The following is a 20,914-nucleotide window of genomic DNA, read 5'->3' as shown; positions in this document are numbered from 1 at the left end:
AAACAATTGATAAAATAGCAATAACTAAGTGTAACTTTGATATCATACTGGTGTCGTAACAGGATGATCCTACTGGTGTAAACCACAGAAGGTGGAGCCACACTCGACATACGATTCTTATACAATCAGATACATCTTAACATCACAAGATTTTCCATTCATTGGTCTTAAAGAAGCCAGACCGATCGCTGACATTTGATGTCTTTATTCGGAGAATGCAAAGAACAGAACAATTCATCCTCTGAGAAATGCATTGATAGAATTTATGTATTTTTAAGCAATGTAGTGGGAAAACTTTACAGAAGCATGTCCACCCTCACAATTTCTGATGACACTCCTTAGAGGTCATTAATACACATTAAAGTGTCCAGCTATGGCAAAATTGTATTATTACGGTTGACATCATTTATTACAGTTTTAACTGTTTAAAACATAAACGGATTTAGTTTTAAATAGCAAATACATTCAGGTAAATATGTCTCTTGACAACTTGTTGCAAAATGGTAAAAAGTACGATTGTATAATTCAATGCAAAGTCATACAAAAAAAAGTCGTCTTATCGGCAACAATGTAGGGTCATCCGCAATCAAGCCGGCTGCCACCATCGGCATTATGGCAGTGAAGATCCTGTCCAGAGATGACAATGGAAATGGCGACAAAATTAGATGGAGACAGGAGCGATATTTTTTTTTAAACACAAAGAGTCTAAGACACGTTATTGTGGTCTCTAATCAAAATTATGTTTCGTGAACCTGAATGAACCAATACAAATACAAAGGTAAATACAAAGGTAAAGGTTGGTGAATGAAGAAAAGTGTTCGGCGAAAATCAATTGATTACTCACAAGCTTCTAATGCCTGATTCGCCCTGATCAGTGCAACCGGCGATTGGGGGCGGAGATGGAGGACAAACCATGAAGCTGATGTCATCCTCAAACTCCTCGCTGAGAGAGACGTGAGAAGTTAATCGTTAACTTTTGCATCAGTCCTGCTTGAGTGGTTGAGATAAGTAACGCGTTAAGTTTGGTGACAAATTGTACCTTTTGTAATGTGCTAGTTCTTCCTGTAGCAAGAACACTTGGGCCTTGAGTTCGTTCTTCTCCTGCAGGACGTCCCGCAGCTCCTGCAGGGTGAAGCGAGGTTTGTTCGAGTCTTGTTCCGGGCTGTCTGTCTCTGGCTCTGTATCCTCCCACACCTTCCGCAGTCATAACATACATTCAGCATTTCTCTCAGCCCGGTTCAACTGATGTATGTTTTGCCTATTTCATATCAACAGTTTGCAAAAATGTATGCAAATATTTTATGGAATAGGAAATGGATCAAACATGCCACTAGCGACAAACCAGGGTGACAGTACGACCATGCTTCTGGTTTTATGTTTAGACTGTGCACAGGGGGGCAGTTCAACAGGTCTCACCAGTGAGGATCTTTTCGTGTCCTCGTCTTTGTGTCCCTTTTCCTCAATATCTACTCTTTTTGATGACCTTGGGAGAAGTGAAGGACTCTTGTCACGCTCAAAGCAGTTTGCCTGAAAGCCAGGGTCCGTTCCACACTCCACCCACACTGAATTCGGTTTGATGGAGTTAGATGAAGACGACTGGATTGGTAACACAAAACATCCACTTAAAACCTGACAGACTTAATCAACTATGCTCAAACCGAACTTCAGAAGCTTTTCGTGCATGGTCTTACCGTCGTCAGCGACGACGCAGGTGGTGATAGTAGTATATAGCCTCTACTTTTGCGCGTGCATGTGACCTTTGACCTCAGTCACATGCCAGAGGGCGTGCAAGAGGGAACTTTTGGGGGGTAGGAGGGGTGGGGGGGTGGGCATGTGACCGCCGCCATTTTGACCGGAAAAAATGCGTCATTGAACTTTTGGGGGGTAGGAGGGGTGTGGGGTGGGCATGTGACCGCCGCCATTTTGAAGTCATGCCCCGGAAATGCGTCATTTTACGAATGGATACGTAAACCATTTTTGACGATGATGTGCTTGGTTTTGATTGGAAATTTGCCATATCAGTGGGTGTTTTATGCGATGGGCGTTAGTTTTGACCGGAAACACGGGACTGTAGGAGGGGTTTCATCATATATATAGATGTGTTATTTGGCGCCTCGATCGAACTTTCCTTTTGGAATGGTTCACGCTCCAGGATTCTTAGTGAAACAGCAGAGGCCTATCCCAGTGTGGTCCCAGTGGCGTCTTCTTCTTCTTCTATTCAAAGGTATGAGAGGCCCCGCCACAAACCAGTGAGACATTGGTTCTTCTGTGCAGATTCACCAATATCAGCTTAATGCATGAACTAGGGGGCTATCTTCTTAGCCAATAGAACACAATTTGTAACCTAACAGAGGAAAGCCCTCAGCAAAACATACATCTTAAGGTTTAACGAGGAGCACATATGCCGACTTAGTGTAGCATTATGTGACACAGTACACAAGCCGGGGGCCAACCCCCAAACGTCTTCTTTTGCTTCTCTTCAATTGTATGAGAGGTCCCACCACAAACCAGTGAGACACTGGTGCTTCTGTTCAGATTCAAAAATAACAGCTTAATGCATGAACTAGGGGGCTATCTTCTTCTTAGCCAACAGGACACACATTGTAACCTAACAGAGGAAAAACCCCTCAGCAAAACATACAGTTTTAACGAGGAACAAGCGTGTCGACTTAGGGTCGCATAATGTACGCAGCACCCAAACGGTGCTAAACCCTAAATAGCTTGAGAGCCCCACAGGGATGGAGAAAAACAGAGTCCTTATGTGGTAAACAGTGAGCAGTTTGTTTAGTTTTAAGCAACATATGAACCCTCACCCCCACTGAGACCCTGGCGTGTGAAAAAACAGGGTCCTTAGTTGGTAATGATGTTGCATTCGGGGGGTATGGGTCTCCTATATAGATACAGCCACGGTTCCCTTCTTGACACCCTGGCAGACTGGTGCATCCTCACATTTAAGACATTTCCAGTGAGAGCCAGATGTACTACAAGGGGGGAGCAATGGACCAGATATGTGGTAAGTACTTATTTCATTGTCAAATATATATATATATATATATATATATATATATATATATATATATATATATATATATATATACACACACACACACACACACACACACATACATTGGTATAAATTAAAAAAATTAAAAATAGAAAGCTTTAAAGATTGTACTATGTCGAGTGATTCATATTTGTTTTTATATATTTATATATATTTTTTTAATAGGTATTTATACCTTTTAGAAATAGATGACAGCGCGCATCCTATACATGGGAGTCTTGAAAAACTGGAAAAGGAGATTGCTGCACTCAGTTGTCTACCAACAACGACTACGTGCCCCAACCAGGGAGCTGGCACAGGTAGGGAAAATGACAGTATGATATAAGCTTTCTATATATTTATTATTTGACGAATCATTCAAATGATTTTATAATTCTATGCTCCCCCAGTGAAAAAAAAAAAAGTACATACGGGTGTCCAGTCTGAGAGACCTTCTACAAGGTATGTGACATCATCCATATATATATATATATATATATATATATATATATATATATATATAGACATTTGTTTTATAACATGTTTTGACCATGTATGCTTGTATAGCAGGGTGCAGATTGACCGGTCTACACCAACAAAGGACACATGGTACTATCCAGAATGTTTGACTGACGAGGAAATGCTGCAGGCGGTCTGTGACTATGAAGAAGAGAGTACTACAATAGGAGCAACATCGGCAGAGTGTGTAGCCCCATTTCAACAAAACAGAGCAGGTATACCCACAGAACCCACGGTGGTGATTGTGCACCCGAGGGACACAGCTAACCCCTTATATGTAGAGTTGATAAATGAAATCAGTGAACTGCGGCGTTCCAACACCGCATTAAAAGAGATAGTAACCGATCTATGTAAGAAACAAGAGGAGGCTAGACAAACACAGGACGCCAACGGCTGTTCCATAAAACAATACCTGATAGCTCAGAATGCATCCAGTGAAGCTATCATAGCTCTACTTACAAATAAATTTTATCCAAGGTGATCTACTAGGCATGGTGTCTATAAGGGGTGGTGTCTAAATAAACAATACAGACGTGTAGTATGCCTCCCCCCAGAAAAGTTTTGAAGAGGGGCACGGGTGATATACATCGATCAGGGGATAACCATAATAATAATGATGATGGGTATAGGGTCCTGTTACAGAATACAGAGAAACAGCTTAAAAGCCTACGTGCACTGGTGGAGAGATCGCGCGTTGATGCTGCTGCTGCTGCTGCTGCTGCTGTTGCATACCCTGCCGAAGCTTTTCATGATGTTGACAGAATTCATTATACGGAACAACATTCATCGTATCTAGATAGCGGCTATGCAGACTTGGTCAGTGTCCTAGACCCAGGGTTTAATACCACAGGCGCAAATAGCCACGTGTTGGATCATGCAGACGGCCCACTTGTGTACACAGACAATGATGCAGGGGCTGGGGGGTGTGTGTTGGCAGAAATATGTGACGACCGGCTGAATCAGATGGGGGCAAATGGAGATGTGGAGCATGAACAGGGTGTTGGGGGGCCTGCTGAGGGTCATGAGGGAGGGTCATGGGAGCAGGCCCGAACAGAAGGGGGGCATGATGATACACTAACAGGAGGAGGGGAGATAATGAGGGGGGGTGAGACCTCCTCAGGCATAGAGGGAAGGACAGTCACCATGAGAGAGATGCCTTCATTCAATGCATTTGAGCTTAGACAAGGGGTTGATTTCAGAAACGTGGATCTTACTGACCTCGAGCAAATCCCCTACATGGTCAGAGAAATAGTGGCGGGTGTAATTGATAGAGCTGTAGAGGCCTCTCCGGCTGGTAGTGTGCTGAACGTTTTGTTACGGGGACCTTCATTGGCTAGTGACATACAAGCTGTTCTACGCGTAAACGAGTCGTACAACTCTGACTTGTTTATGGAGCAAATTGCACAAGTGATACAGAGCAATGATGAGACTATAACGGATGATGAATTGGAATTAGTGATCACCGTAGCTAAAAACAGAAACGGTGGGGGTTATCTAAAATTAGCAAATGTCCCATATGATGTGATATTATCAAAGAAGGGTCGGTTTCTGCACACCCCTGACAATACTGATAATAACCTGTGCTTTTCGCTCTGTTTAGCACATTTTAATCATCCAGACATGTCCCTGCAAGATAAAGTGAGATTTGCAACTCAACTACATAGATCGTTGGGTTTTGGACCAATGCACAAGGTCTCATTCTCCGATGTAGATGCTTTCGAAAGACATCTGGGTGTGAAAATCATAATCTTCCACCATGCAGCAGCAGGTCGTAAACGACTTCAGTGTTTCCAAACCCACGATGCGCCTCATCCCCGGACAGTCTGGGTATATCTACACAATGACCATTATCACCTGATTGAAAACCAGCAAGGCTTTTTTGGGGCAAAACAAGTATGTCAGTATTGCTACCAAGCCTATGAACATCGATTATACCACAGCTGTGAACAGCTGTGTAATGTGTGTTTTACATTAGAGTGTCGTACACAGCTGGGTAAAACACAGAAATGCGGTGATTGTAAACGCATATGTAAGTCGAAATATTGTTTTGATCAGCACAAGCGGCCAGAAAGCGTCCATGCCCTCATCCCCTGTGATGCTATGAAATACTGTGAGGCATGTGGAAAAACATACAAAGCAGGACAAAAAGCGCACAAATGCGCGCCAAAAGTCTGCGTCCACTGTGGTGAGCAACAGTTGGAGAGCAATGATAAACATGAGTGTTTTATTCAGCCTCTTGAAAAGAAAGAGCCGCAAACAACCTACATATTATTTGACTTTGAGACAAGGTTTCATAACGGAAAACACGAGGCAAATTATGTATGTGCTATGGATTTAGAGGGAAAAAAGTTTTGTTTCAGTACTTTGAATTGTGTGGACACCTTTGTGAAGTATTACAGAAGACCTAGATACAAAGGCTACACGTTTATCGCCCACAACGCATCCGGCTTTGACAACTATATTCTGTTGGAATATTTTGTCAAACAAAAGATCACTCCGCAAGTCACCATGAGAGGGAGTCGGGTGATACTGATGTATGACAGGTCATACCGGCAGAGATGGATTGACTCATTCAGTTTCCTTCCCATGCGATTGTCAAAAACCCCCGCTGCCCTAGGGTTCAGTGATGTCGAGAAAGGCTATTTTCCCCACAAGTTCAACACCCGGGAGCATGAGTATTATGTCGGTAAATATCCTGATCCGTCCTACTACGGCTTTGACGATATGAGTGATAGCGATAAAGCGAGATTCATGGAATGGTATAATACCGTTTCAGGAGGAACATTTGACTTCCAAAAAGAAATCGGACGCTACTGTGTTAACGATGTAGAAGTGTTGCGAAAAGCCTGCAGCATCTATCGTGAGACATTCATAGAGTGCACGGAACTTGACCCCTTCTCATTTACCACCCTAGCATCGAGCTGCATGGGGGTGTTCAAAACCCTGTTTCTCCCAAAGGACACAGTTGCTCTGACGTTTGAGGGGGCATACACTGCTCAGAATAAGACGTATTCTGATGTATCGATGCAATGGCTTGAATATGTGGCCCTCACAGAGAATATTGAGATTAAACATGCTCTCAATCACGGTGAACAGCTTTTTGAGCCGTTCTATGTGGATGGCTATAACTCTGTAACAAACACTTGCTATGAATTTGCGGGATGTTTTTTCCACGGATGTGTCAAATGCCACGTCCAGAGCGACATGAACCCTGTTACAAAAATCACCTACGGTAGACAATACAGGGTGTTCATGGACAAAATATATTCTCTACAAAAACAACACGGGCTGCGAGTTGTAGTGATGTGGGAGTGTGAGTGGTCGTCGTTAAAACGGACGAGCGGGGCTGTACAGGCTTTTATGGTTACTTACAAAAAGCGTGAGCGTCTAGAGCCTAGAAAGGCCCTCTTTGGGGGACGTACAAACGCTATGAAGCTGTACCACAAGATCGGTGCTGATGAAAAAATCAGGTACTACGACTTCACCAGTCTTTATCCGACGGTTCAGGCTAAAAAGCAGTATCCAGTTGGACATCCTCAGGTTATCCTGAAGGATTTTGAGTCTATTGACAAGTATTTTGGACTCATAAAGTGCACAGTGCTACCGCCCAGAGGGCTGTTTCACCCGGTCCTACCATACAGATGTCATGACAAACTCATGTTCCCATTGTGTGGCAAATGTGCTGAGGATTTGAATCAGAGTGGCGAGTGCACTCACGGAGACAGAGACAGACTGCTGGAGGGGGTCTGGGTGTCAATTGAACTGCAGAAGGCTGTGGAAAAGGGATACAGGCTTGTGTCCATTGATGAAGTTTGGCATTTCCCCAACAAAACAGACACATTGTTCAGCGGGTATGTGAAGACATTCATGAAGTGTAAACAGGAAGCGTCAGGCTACCCTGGCCATGTTAAAACCCCCGACGACAAGGAGAAATATGTCAAAGACTATTTTGAAAAGGAAGGCATTCAATTAAACCCTGACAAAATCAGGGTCAACAAAGCCATGAGAAGCTGCAACAAACTCCTCCTAAACTCTTTGTGGGGCCGTTTTAGTATGCGCAATAATATGCCTGCATGCGAGCTGATCACAGATCCGGCTCGGTTCACACAATTGATGTTTAGTGACCACTTTGATGTGCGACAATTCTGTTTTATCTCAGATGACGTGGCTTTGGTACAGTGGCGACATGCAGACGCCCGCGGTTCCCGTATAAAAGACGTAAACGTCTTTATAGGAGCCCTGACAACTGCCCATGCCAGATTGATGCTCTACGACTTGTTAGACAAACTGCAGGAGAGGGTCTTGTACTGTGACACAGACAGCATTGTCTTTACATCGAGAGGGAGCGACTGGGTGCCGCCCCTGGGGGCATATCTTGGTGACCTGACTGATGAGTTAAACAGCGGAGACATATGCGGGATGCCTAGTGAAGACTACATCACAGAGTTTGTATCAGGAGGACCCAAATGCTATGCCTATAACACGGTACAGGGTAAAACAGCTGTCAAATGTAAAGGCGTCACATTAAACGCTAGAAACGCCTCCGTCGTCACCCCCCAGTCACTGATTGGCCTCGTACAGGCTTATGTAACCAATCACAACACACACACTTTGACCACAGTGTCTGAAACTATCAGGCGTGATAAAAAGAAGTTCCATCTTAAAAACGAGACAGTTTTTAAGCAAGTCAGAGTGGTGTACAATAAGCGGAGGGTGTTGTCTGACTATACGACCCTTCCTTATGGATACTAACAGCGATCAGGGATTTGATGCACGACTACAACACCCCTTTAGTTTGGTAGTGAGTGGGCCTTCAAACTGTGGAAAGACTTTTTTTGTCAAGGATATTATTGCAAATGCTGAGAGGGTTATTTCACATCGTATTGACAATGTCGTCTACATTTATTCATGCTGGCAGCCTTTATATGATCAACTGCTTAAAACCAGAGACATTAACTTTGTAGAGGGCTTACCAGAGTCTCTGTGCGATGATGTTTTACTACCTCCTGCCAAAAACAATCTACTCATTATAGACGATTTAATGAATGATGCCGGGAATAATATAGAAGTTCAAAATGTTTTTACCAAATATGTACATCATAGAAATCTCAGCTGTATATATTTAGTACAAAATTTATTTATTCAGGGTAAATCTAGTCGCACTATTAGTTTAAACACCAACTATCTCATTCTGTTTAAAAACCCTAGGGATAAATATCAAATCACACTACTGGCCAGACAGATGTTTCCGGGTAATACTAAATATTTTTTAGAGGCCTTTAACGATGCGACCCAACAATCATATGGCTATCTTCTCATAGATTATAAAGCGTTGACCCCCGAACATTTAAGACTCAGAACGGCTTTGCTATCGGACCAACAGGTTGTGTATATCCCCAAAAAAACAAACAGGCGTTAATAACGCTAAAATGTCATCACGCATGCAGAGGAATTTGTCATTGTTGGAGTTGATATATAAATCTACGCCTCGTGTGCGACGTGTCATTGTTAATAACGCCAGCACGGATTTTATCGACTCTCTGTGTGAGATCGCACTCAATGTATTGAGAGGTAACATTCCTTTGACCGACAAACAATTCGCCCTCTTAAAGAAGAAGAAGAAGATTATCCGGCTGGTGGCGGATAAAAAAGTTAAACGGACCAAGAAGAAAAAGACCCTCAACCAGTCGGGGGGCTTTTTATTACCGTTATTAGGGGCTGCTATTCCGTTTATAATTAGTCTTGTCAATAGGAGGGGCTAAAAATGGAGCACACCCAAAAAATGTTTCTGGTCCCCCAGCATCAGCTTGGCCTGGTAAAGCAGCAGCCTCATTATAAGCAGCAGGATCAACGAGAGTCTATAAGACAGGCGGTGCAAAATGAGCTTGATAGAGCTATGATTGACGTGTTGAATCAACCTGATACAGACATGTACGAAAAAGCCAAAAAATATTCCGTTATTTTACAAAGATACTTGGCTGTGGTGAGACAGGGAGAGCGTGAGAAGGGGACGTTGCCTTTACCACTACCCTCCGGTGAAAGGGACTCGGGCTCAAATCCTGTCGTTTCAGCAGATGACGTACCAGGAAAAGATGTGATTTTAGGCAATGTGATCAGGCACATACCTAAAAAAAGTAAAAAACATGCCGAATATATTTTGGATGCTTTGAACCACGCAAAAAACGACATATCCTGGACAGACCGAGGGGAGATCGTTGTCAACAATCAAACGATCAAAGGCACCCATCTGTATGATCTGGTGAAAAGTGTCACGTCCTCGTATAATGTTTTAGACGAATCTAGACCTATCGGTTGGAAGATATTTTTAAAAACGCTAGCTGATTTAAATATCCCCCTATCCGCTATCCCCAACACGCAGGTTAGGAGGTCTATTGCTGAATATAAGGGTGGTGATGCAGTTTATGACGGGGGTTTTAATGTTTCGGGGTCATTCAAAACAAAAACTAGGACCAGCCGATCTATAGACAGCACCCCCTTTAAGACACCTAAATCCCTAAAGACCAAATTTTTTAGGAGTGATGATTCGTGGGAAGATTTTTAAGATTTGTTTGGCTATTACTGTGTGACACATGTCTTTTTTATTTTTAAGCTTGTACTGGATGCATATTATTTTTATTTTATTTTGTATTATTATTATTTTGTTTTTAACTTTACACAAGTGTTTGTAATGCTTTTGTATTATCTGTTAGTCTGTTCTTTGTGGATGGAAAATAAAATTGGTGTTCACTGCTGAAAGTTGTCTTTATATATTTTATTCATAAAACGTCACAGGATAGTTTATCATTAGATCACACATTGTACACACGTAAAAGCATCCTCACAACACCCTGAGGGTTGGATTTTGTTAACAAAACGACAGACCATCGCATCATTATTGACTAGATTAGGTCCGTACAAAGTTAAAACTCGTGAATAAGACCAGCCTTTTTGTATATAACATAGAAAAAACACACAATGTTGGCCACAGGTTGTAGTAAAATTATTTTGAACCTGTTTCCTAGAATAAGACATAGTCGTACAGTTATAATTGAGAAAATTAACTATTTCTTTTGGAAACTGTTCATAATCAGGAGGGTTTCCAAAACTGTCAAAGAAAAAGCCATGCTTGTATTTTGTGATATAAATCGCCAACCAATGCTCTCCGGGGCTGCTGGACGGGTGCGTATTTACAATAGTCATCACCGGATACTTGCGCAAAGCCTTCATAGGCAGCTGGTCACACGCTAACACGCCCATAAAATCGACCCCCCTAACAACCCGTTTTCGAACAATACTCGTCAACTCTATGGTGTTCATGGTGTTTAAAAGTTATCCACCAAGACTTGTCGTTGGTTTGATATCTCGATAACGGAGTCAAAAACAGAATAACATATGATATTTATGGTACGAGGAAGGGCCGTTCTGAAGCGGACCTCCAGGCGCACATTCCCCGTCTTGATTAGTGACACGTTCCCCGACTGCCCGTCGTCAGGCTCCAGATTAAAACAGAACAGCGAGTAACCGTGACCAAAGTCACTCCGTGTTACAGCCAGCGATCTGTCTTTTAAATGTCGACCTGTTGTTTGAATCAGGTGGTAATATTCTCTCACGTACTGGCCGCTCTGGAAGAGTGGCTGTAGCGGTCTCGCTGGATATGCGTGGCCATCAGCGTAAATGCTTAAAAACTCGGTGTCATAGTGTTGGAAATTAAAGGGATTCCGTGTATAACTACCCGTGTATCCTTCGTTGTCAACAAACCCTAAAACAATAAACTTAGGGATCTGGCCCATGAATAGATTCTCCTGGTTGCAGACTCGGGTCCCCGCCGGAATGGAGAATGTTTTCAGCGCTACTCTGTCGATGGCGTACTTGGCGTTTGTGTGTTGAAGAGCCCTGCTGTGCGCCAGTCGGACCGTCGGAGCTACGGAGACCTTTTTTACAAATACACTAGCGGCGACTATCTTGACCTTGTATTGAGCCGCTGCAGCCGTCATCAGAGAGAATTCGTCTTTTGACCGTATAAATTTCAAGGAAATATCAACGCCGTTAAGCAACAGCTTCTCTTGAAAAAACAAATCGGCATGTATTGGTACAATTAACTCCACTATACGGCTTTCAACGGTGTGTCCTCCTCGCGCGGCCAGCCCCTCGTTGTCCCCTTTAATAGACGTCTCGTCCATATGCTGCGCGGTGTCTTTACTAAACAGAGCTGTACTAAACTGCGTCTCCAGGGTGTCTTTCCCGTAATTAAGCAAACATTCGATTATGCCTCGGTATGGGTAGGTGTTTGAAGATTGTGAAATGAGCCTGTCCCCTAGCATGATATCAACCTGGGAGAATAAGGTACATCCAGGGTAATTTATGAAGCCGACATCAGCATCGGCTGCTAAATTGGACCCATCCGCATTAGTTATCTTTACACGCATATACAGAAAGGTATCGTTCAGATCCAGGTAATCTTCACCGCTGGCCGAAATATGAAACTCCAAAGGGCCTCTGTCTGTAATGGATGAGACTGGCGGGATCTCGATGAAGGAATATTTCTCTATGGACGTTTGTGTATAAGGAACAGTAAAGAGATCCAGTTCAGACTTGACACACTCCGCCGACTGATTATGGATGAGCGCCATAGTTTCTACCTCTAAAATATGTCTTTAGCCAAAATCCGGGCGCGTTTTATCTGAGAACCTCTTCGGGCTGTGCCAGATTTCTTTTTGACTCCCGCCTTGTTCCTACCATCCCTTTTACATTTTTTGGTCCCTGGCCCCGCACCGCCCCTGCCTGTGGGGGGTCTTTTCAAAGCCCTGCGGGTGTGTATTAGCATGCCGTGACCCTGCTGCTGCTCTGGTTGTTGTTGAGCCCCAAAGAACGGTCCTTTGGCTATATTTGATACAACGTCTCCGATGATGTTAGTAGCGGCTGTTTTCAAATGTGGTTTAGCCAGGCTGAACCCCCGTTTTAAAAGAGGAAGGGCCATCCTGAGCAGCCCCCGAAATATACCCCCCAAACCATTGCCATATTGTGTCTGAGATCCTATAAATCCCGGTAGTTCTCCGCCGGCTTGGTTCATATAATATGCCATATATCGGCCGTCGTCGTGTGTGTAGTGGCTATTCCTCATCTTCCACTTGTTTTCTTCTTTTCAGAAACGCTGTTTTATAGGTCTGAAATGTAGCTTCGCTATGACCTTTCCGTATAAAAAGGGTATGTATCCGTTCTGATCGTTTTTTATGGATATCTCAATATCATCAATAACGTTTTTGGAGAGAGATGTGTATTGCGGCCTGTCGTAAGTCAGAGTGGGTATGCGTCGTTGTTCGGCAGCCACATTTATACATCTTAGAAGAGGTACATGGCTGTCCCCCACTAATTGATAGTCGACAATATCGCTATATATGTAAAATGTGTAACAACCTGCATGTATATCGGCGGGATAGGGGGTGATGTGGGATCTGTCAGTAGTCGGTAGGGGAAAAGCCTCCCCATCTTTAAACCCCAATATTGTCGCGAGCCGTCCTACAAAGGTTATAGTTGAATCCTCTGTTGACCCCAGAAAGTATACGCGGTTTTTAACACTACTATAATGCATAGATACCCCCTCCAGCTGCGTGTTAGTGCTGATTCGAGCATTAAACGCTTTAACAATAGCCTGTATAGACTCATAAACCCCAATGTCCATAGTAAAGGCCGATTTAACCCTATTTTTACCATTGTACACTTTTACAACCGCATCTGTTTTCGGAAAACTGTACCACACTCTCGGATACTGGAATTCTACCAACCCCACCTCATGTGGTTCGCTCAGAACAATGGCCTTGGCTAATTTTGTCCTGTAGTTCCATATCTGATTTTTAGGATAAACCTGAGCAGACGCGTTACTAGGTAGTGTAACATAAAAACCATTCTGGGTCATCGTGCCGTGTCCTATGGTGGCCGGTTTAAGAGTGAACTCTCAAGATGCATGCATGTGTCTTTTATCAAGCATCCGTTATGTCTTTTTCTGAGACCCAGGAGTTAAACTTCTCGGGCCATCCCAACCATTTCACAAAGACCTGCTTCTTGCCTCTGGAGATTTTTCTATCCATAATTTTTTCTATTTTAAACATCTTGTTTTTACCTATAATTACTTTTTGTAACTCCGGTTCGTAAAACGTACCTTTCAACAATTCCCCTGCACAATCAGTTAGTTTATAAACCGGAGGATCTCGGGCTATACACCTTGATATTGTAAAATGCTCATCGGTGAATGTTTGTTTATAACCCTTCCTAAATCCCCCGCGGAGTTTTGATATTCTCACGGTGTCGCCCTTGTTAAATTTAAAGCATACTGGCTTCTGAGGGTACAACTTGTACAGTTGGATGAAGACCGTCTTCTCATTGTCTTTATTGACTGCTGATGGCTGCATCTTTATGGACCTGTGGTGTGAGTTATTATAGGCCTCGACAAGCTCCTGTACTACATCCACATATCTTCGTGAATTAACGGATGTTAAATATCTCCACATGCGGGTTTTAAAAGTCCTGTTAAAGCGCTCCACCACGCTGGCCTTGGTCTCGTTCGATGTTGAAAAATGCATAATTTTATACTGTGACATTAACCGCTGAAAGTGTTTGTTATAAAACTCTGTACCTTCATCTGTTTGAAGTTTCACAGGTATGCGTCCGTCACTCAGAATGTCTTTAAAGGCTTTTGTGACTGTGAGGCCCGATTTGTTAGAAAGACATCTAACCCACGCATATTTGGAAAATACATCGATACACGTCAGTAAATACCGCACAGTATCATTTTCCTCAGCATATTCACCCATATCAACTAGATCAGCCTGAAACTGTTTGTCAATGCCGCTGACCAAAACCCTATTCCTCGGGAAATGTACGGCTGCCTTGGCGTGTAATGTGTACACGTCTTGCGCCAGTAGGTATTCGTTAACGCTAGATAGTGACGGCGTCACCCCGGTACATTCTCCAACCGCATTGCGAAGTTTAGACACACTGCCTAACCCTCCCGGATGGGCTGGGTCTAGATAAATCTTCTGTAGAGTCCCTTCCATGATAATACCAAAGTATAAATGCCCGACAGTTCATTCGTTACAACATATTTTATTTCTCTTGTACAACATGTGACAAGCAGATTGATAGTATAGTAGTATTTCGCCCCACTGCAAAAGCAAAAATACATTTTCAGTTATAAAAACACTCAAGAACTTCATTCATTTTCGATTTCATTTTGTTTTTGTTTTTAGCATGTTAGATTGTTTTTACGCATCAATGTCTGTCGCATCATCATCATCATCATCATCATCATCATCATCGGGTACCTCCCATGCTTCATACGGGTTTGATACTTCTCCCCACAACCTGCCAAGCTTTTTCAGTTGATTCATTTTGAGTTCATCTTCCCCGATCAGTGTATCATACATTTTCTGGATACTTTCAGCCGCATTGCCTCCAGATTTCAGCTCGTCAAGAAGTACTTCCGCACCCCCCTGGATGCGGTCTGCATCGACCTGAAGGTCATTCATATCCATAAACAGGAGGATGGCGGATATGAAGTTGTCATTCCAGAGCCTTTTCATCAGCGGATCAAAGTGTAGTTCGTAGAACCAGTCACATGGATATAAACACGGATGGTTTTTCTGACTGGGATTATTTGTTTGACAGCCGTAGCAGATCTCTATATTATATTTAACCCAGACCTTGTTCAACAGATGTAGCACCCCGATTCTAAGGTATTCTAGGAACCGTGCAGTATCCTTAAACACCTCGTGAGGTTCACAGAGCTTCTTTTCTTCTTCTTTTTCTTGTGTGGCCGTCGGTCCGGGAGGCGGAGTCTGAGGCGGGGTGTGAACCATCAGAGCTGGAGGTGAAGGAGAAGTGGGCGGGGTCCATCCCCCCTGCGTCCCTGAGATTTCAGAGACTAAACAAAAAATGTTTTTCTTTTTTTATGATTCTGCATGAATTAACATCAGTGACAGAAATATATATATACATATATATATATATATATATATATATATATATATATATATATATATATATATATATATATATATATATATATATATATATACACACAACATTAGCATAACCCACCTGTCATTCTTTTAGATGATTGAGGGGTGAATTATTTTCGGTCTACACATGGTAGTAGATATACCAGGTTGCACACCGCTCGGTGTATTGTCGTAAACAAGACGTTTTCTAACAGCCCCGTAAGCCTTACTGACGCTGTCTCTCTGGATAGATTTGTCAATCTGACTAAACACTTTTTGCAGAGCGGGCCAGTCACACCACTGAACAAAGAACACGAGGGGGAACCATATATTAAACTCTTCAATGGTAAGAGGGTACGGATGCTCTCTCCATCCTCGGCGGCCTCTTTGAGCTACCACATACTCTCTGTCTTCACAAACGTTTAAAAAAATGAAATCGTCAGGGCGTCTGTTGTACCGATCTGCCATGAGATGGTGTATTTTAGGCCCTGTTGTACTATACCACTGAACAGAGTATAGAGATTCTAGAAAACCTGATTGTTCAAGATCTATGCAGACAATTGATCGAAACTGCTGCCAATCTTTTACAGACATACACCCATGTCGACCCCCCACAGCAGCCTCATCATCAACTGTTTCACCAACACCCCCTCCTAGCTTGTCTTGGGCCTTGATTCTAGAAATCATAGTGACCGTGCCATCATAGTATTTAACATTATACACGTACCCATAAACACCCTCCAGCTCTAGCTCTACAGCCGGCTCTCTAGAAAGACATCCCTCACGCTTTTTCCGGCTCTGGGAAGCATCTACATCTGTATAGCATGGGCTATTTTCTGTAGACATACCTATGTCAGTCTCTGCGGCCTGCTCCATGCAATATGCAGCCTGCATTTTGCAAAGAATCCGTGTGCACAGCAATAGTAGCGGAACCAGCAACAGCAGCAACAGCAGCAGCAACAGCGGATGAGGCCAAAATGAGTGCGTTGGTGGTGGAGGTGAATAACACATCTATATATATGATGAAACCCCTCCTACAGTCCCGTGTTTCCGGTCAAAACTAACGCCCATCGCATAAAACACCCACTGATATGGCAAATTTCCAATCAAATCCAAGCACATCATCGTCAAAAATGGTTTACGTATCCATTCGTAAAATGACGCATTTCCGGGGCATGACTTCAAAATGGCGGCGGTCACATGCCCACCCCACACCCCTCCTACCCCCCAAAAGTTCAATGACGCATTTTTCCGGTCAAAATGGCGGCGGTCACATGCCCACCCCCCCACCCCTCCTACCCCCCAAAAGTTCCCTCTTGCACGCCCTCTGGCATGTGACTGAGGTCAAAGGTCACATGCACGCGCAAAAGTAGAGGCTATATACTACTGGTGATATCCCAGATCGGCTAGAAGAGGTCTCTTCTACATCAGCAACCTTTTTCTCCATTTTCCTCTCCTGGAGCTCTTTTCTCAGCCTTGTGACCTCCCGCTGCACAGCGACCAGCTCCTGCTGCCGTGCCTGAGCTGCAGCCTCCAGCTCAGCCCTCTGCCGGATCAGCGACTTGCCCTGAGCCTCCATCACGCCAACCCTGTGACGAAGATCCTGGTTGATTCTAATCACCCGCTGCTGCTGCATCTGGAGCTGTTGATGAGACAATGTATATTATGAGCGCACAAAACTGGCTAAAGGAGGTCAATTGTGAATACGTGCTGCATGAGGTCTGAACCCTCACCGCGTCAACGTCCTCGTTTTTAAGTGTCAGTTCATGGTCTCTAGCCCGGATTTCATCCCTCTGCTTATTCACAGAGTCCATCAGCTTCTTCATCACCTGCTTGTCCTTCTCTGACATTCCTGTGGACATCGTACAGAATATAAACAGGACATCAAACATGTTCAAACCCTCTGCATTTTTTATTACATGACACTGGAAATCTAATTAAGTCTTATACTACCACCATGGATCTATTACCATGACCATGTGTCAGTAAGCACAGGTATCATATGACGGAGGGCCTATTCATATTCAATATTTACTAGACTGCTTTAAAACTGTCCTCCTTTACAAGCTCCACGCTGCCTCTTCTTCATGCCAACATGCCGTATGTACTGTAAAATCACATGTAACAACACACGGGTGAATATGTGTGACGCACAGCAGATGGTCAGCGCAATGCAAATCTGCAATGTGCAAACATTTGGAAAATAAATCAGATCTGTAACTATTGGACATGAGAAAACTAATTTAGTATCCAAAGTCATGACAAAATACCGTCAAACGTCCTGCATGGGTACAGGCAATAGATGTCGGTAGTGTGATTATCAGCAGATGTTGTTCTTGATATTCTTAAAAGTTGTATATTTTACATTACCATGCTATTTTTTACCATATATTGTCATAAAGCCATTACCACACTTCTGTGATAAAACTTGTTAGGGATTTAAGCAAGAAGTGCACCCCTAACGGTGGAAATTATAATACGTGTGATAATGTTTAGTTATAATTGTAGTTTGTGTGTTATTATATAATAGTTATTACATTAGCATGTTAAATGAAGTGAATGCAATATGAATCAAACACAATGTAGTCATGTAAATCATATAAACACTGTACACATTAACATCCTGTCACAATGTGATGGTAAAACCTGGGGGCGGATGCTAGTTGCTGTCCTTTATGGATTTCTCCTAATTTTCTCCCCAAAGAGGGTTTTTGGGGAGTTTTTTCTCCTGTCAGGTAGTAGATGAACAACTGAATACAAGACAGCAGATTGAGGCAAATGTCTTGAGAATTGGACCACATGAACTGTATTAGATCTTATGATGTAGTGTGATGAACGGTGATCATTAATGATGTGTTGTAATTAAGGTGTACTAGTTAAAAGGTGAAGACAAACTATGCACGCTTTGTTATATTCACTCATTGAGGCATAAAGCCAACTGTATTTACATTGAATGCATTGGAATGTGAGGGACAGATAGTACAGTGAGGTTTCAGGTTACAGCTGCAGCTTCACACGTCGATGTGAAGGGACAGTCCAGGAGGTGGCCCTTTGAAGGAGAAGCCAATGACATTCAAATGCACCCAAGAAGACACACCGCAAGAGTTTTCAAATTACCAAAGCGGGGAAAGGACTGTTAGAATTCTGCAGCCGCTTTGATAAGTCACTCTTGACTTGACTCAGAGAATTCTGTATTTCGCAGAATATTTTACTATTCGTTTTGTATTTCACTTTGTAATTGTATTCCTTCTAACATTGTTTAGCTATTAAAGGCTTTTTGATTTTTTTTATTCTATGTCTTTTGATTCTTCGTTTCCAGCCGGGACGAGAACAAAGGAGTGAGGCCTCCTTCGAGGGCTTTCCGAACCCTTAATAAACTCATCGTGGTGAGGTGGCAGCCTGCTGTCACTGAAAATATTTAACCGCTTTTAGGAAAGCTTCATTTTTAAAATTACATTTGGAAAAAACCCTATTGACTGTGGACCTGTCTAGCGATGGCTGTTACCTAATCCCCTTAGTAATGTGGATATTGCCGTATGGGATGGGTCCTGATCACTGTGTCATTTGAAAATGACACATCAGCAAATAAATGGCATCATGATAAGTAAAAGCAGTGTTGTTTTGTATTGCATTTGTGGTCATAGTTGAAATCCTGGTTGAGGCAGGCGACCCACCCCCCTGTTGCTGCTGCTCTTCCTCTGGGACGGGGAACTCTTTGAGCGAGAGGCTCACTAACAGCTTCTTGTTCTCTGTGTGGAGCTGGTTGATTTGAGAGAGCAGGTCCTGAACTTCTCCTCGCCACACATCCTCCACCAGCTCCAACTCCTGAGAACAAGGGATGAAGAAAAATACGTACAGTATACGGGGGGAAACAAACACACAGTCAAGTGTCCTGTTCTAAAGTTGTTGTATAGCTGTGGGAACATCAGCGCTCGACGAAGTCAATAACACCGCCCTTCAGATTTAGCTGCCTTCAAAATTGCCTAGTTGAGTTTGTTGAAAGTGTGTTTAATGATTATGTTGTAATGCATAGTGTAACTGTACCAAAAAGCAATGAATTGGTCCTTTATCACTATGATAGAAGTTAAGTAGTATTGTATAGGAAAGTTTGCTATACTGATGCAATAGTATAGAAATAATATCTACTGTATCTGTGACACAAATACTACCGAATTGATTGAAAGATAAATCAGTCCACTATTTTTAAAAGGGGATTTGTTGCTTTTCTTCATCATTCTGGATGTGACTCGGTGACTTAAGCTATCCATAAAATTAATACATAGAATAACAGACACAAAGCAAACAGAATGGTAAAAGTGAACGCGCACGCACGCGCACGCACGCACGCGCACGCACCCTCTGGTGCCTCTTGTCCTGCGCGAATCGGTCGCTGCGCTCCTGCCGCAGTCTGTCCAGCTCCCTCCGCAGCTCCTCGGCCTCATGTCCGGCGGCTGCGCGGCTCACCAGGGCCTCCAGCAGCTCCAGCACCCGCACTACTTTGGGCACCACTCCGACCAGAGACTCGCACCCAAACCTGTCGATGACGCGCTCAAACTCCTGCCCGAGCCCCGCCGCTATGTCGTACACGTCGGTGACCGTCAGCTCCGCCGCGGGTCGGTCCAGCGATGACGTAACGCAGGTTTCCATGTGTGACCTCGGCTTTATTTTCGCCTCCGACATTCAACATGTCGGTCTGTCGCTCCTATGACCCTCCGAGTAGACTCGCATTGATGTTAAAAAACAACAAACCGGTTTGACGACGCAACTTTGTTGACGCTTCTAACGACCAACGGCGCGGGCAGCTGCGCAACTTCTGATGCCGCCTTCACTGAACCCGTGGAAAGTCGTACACGCCGCGTAGCGTAGATTCAAGTGAGTGTCAATGTGACAGTTTATTTGGGTGTGAACTGATTTTGTTTCAAATAAGCTGAACAGCGATTGTCTACCTGTAATACAGTTGCAAATAAAAAGGGCAAGACAAGATAACTGCAAGAAGCGGTTGCGCCACTAGCTGCTAGTTTAAACCCCAGTGCTTACTATTGTCATATACCGATCTATAAGAACAATACAAGTTGTTACTGATCAATTATTTTTACTACCACTTTATATTCGTCATGATCAGACCAGGTTCACCGTTGTGTTCGAGCGAATCATCATATTTACTGTCGCTCCTGAACGCAACACCCCTACGCTCACTCAAAAACCTTGAGCTCATGCCGTTACCGTCCATGCACATCAATCAAAATATCACAGTAACACACAGCAGTTTAGGTACTGTCAGGATCTACATGCATCTCACAGTACCGGAAGCCTGTAATAATCAATGAATAAAATTAACTTTTGTATTAACAAAAAGAAA

The 20,914-nt window shown here is 43.3% G+C and overlaps 1 protein-coding gene and 1 long non-coding RNA gene across 3 annotated transcripts; one reads left to right on the top strand and one right to left on the bottom strand.

Annotated features, from left to right (window-relative positions):
- Window positions 1-189: 189 nt before the first annotated feature.
- LOC120830701 (RILP-like protein 1) lies at window positions 190-20,891 on the bottom strand. Of its 2 annotated transcripts, none has more exons than XM_040195528.2 (9): window positions 19,912-20,891; window positions 19,230-19,380; window positions 17,289-17,407; window positions 16,951-17,197; window positions 1,692-1,720; window positions 1,417-1,596; window positions 1,040-1,194; window positions 845-943; window positions 190-627 (listed from the first exon to the last, which is right to left on the bottom strand). In XM_040195528.2, exons 1-9 carry the CDS (start codon window positions 20,233-20,235, stop codon window positions 537-539), a joined length of 1,395 nt encoding a protein of 464 aa, XP_040051462.2. In that variant the 5' UTR covers window positions 20,236-20,891; the 3' UTR covers window positions 190-536. The 2 variants fall into 2 exon arrangements, with proteins under 2 accessions (XP_040051462.2, XP_040051463.2); XM_040195529.2 differs by having other exon boundaries at window positions 1,040-1,122.
- LOC144386287 (uncharacterized) lies at window positions 2,883-3,740 on the top strand. The gene is made up of 4 exons (XR_013451975.1): window positions 2,883-3,013; window positions 3,247-3,363; window positions 3,454-3,505; window positions 3,611-3,740. It is a non-coding gene; the product is annotated as an uncharacterized LOC144386287 (long non-coding RNA).
- Window positions 20,892-20,914: the final 23 nt, after the last annotated feature.

This window comes from Gasterosteus aculeatus, chromosome 13 (assembly GCF_964276395.1).
Source record: "Gasterosteus aculeatus chromosome 13, fGasAcu3.hap1.1, whole genome shotgun sequence".
Lineage (NCBI taxonomy): Eukaryota > Metazoa > Chordata > Actinopteri > Perciformes > Gasterosteidae > Gasterosteus > Gasterosteus aculeatus.
This window is presented reverse-complemented; position numbering and strand designations above follow the sequence as displayed.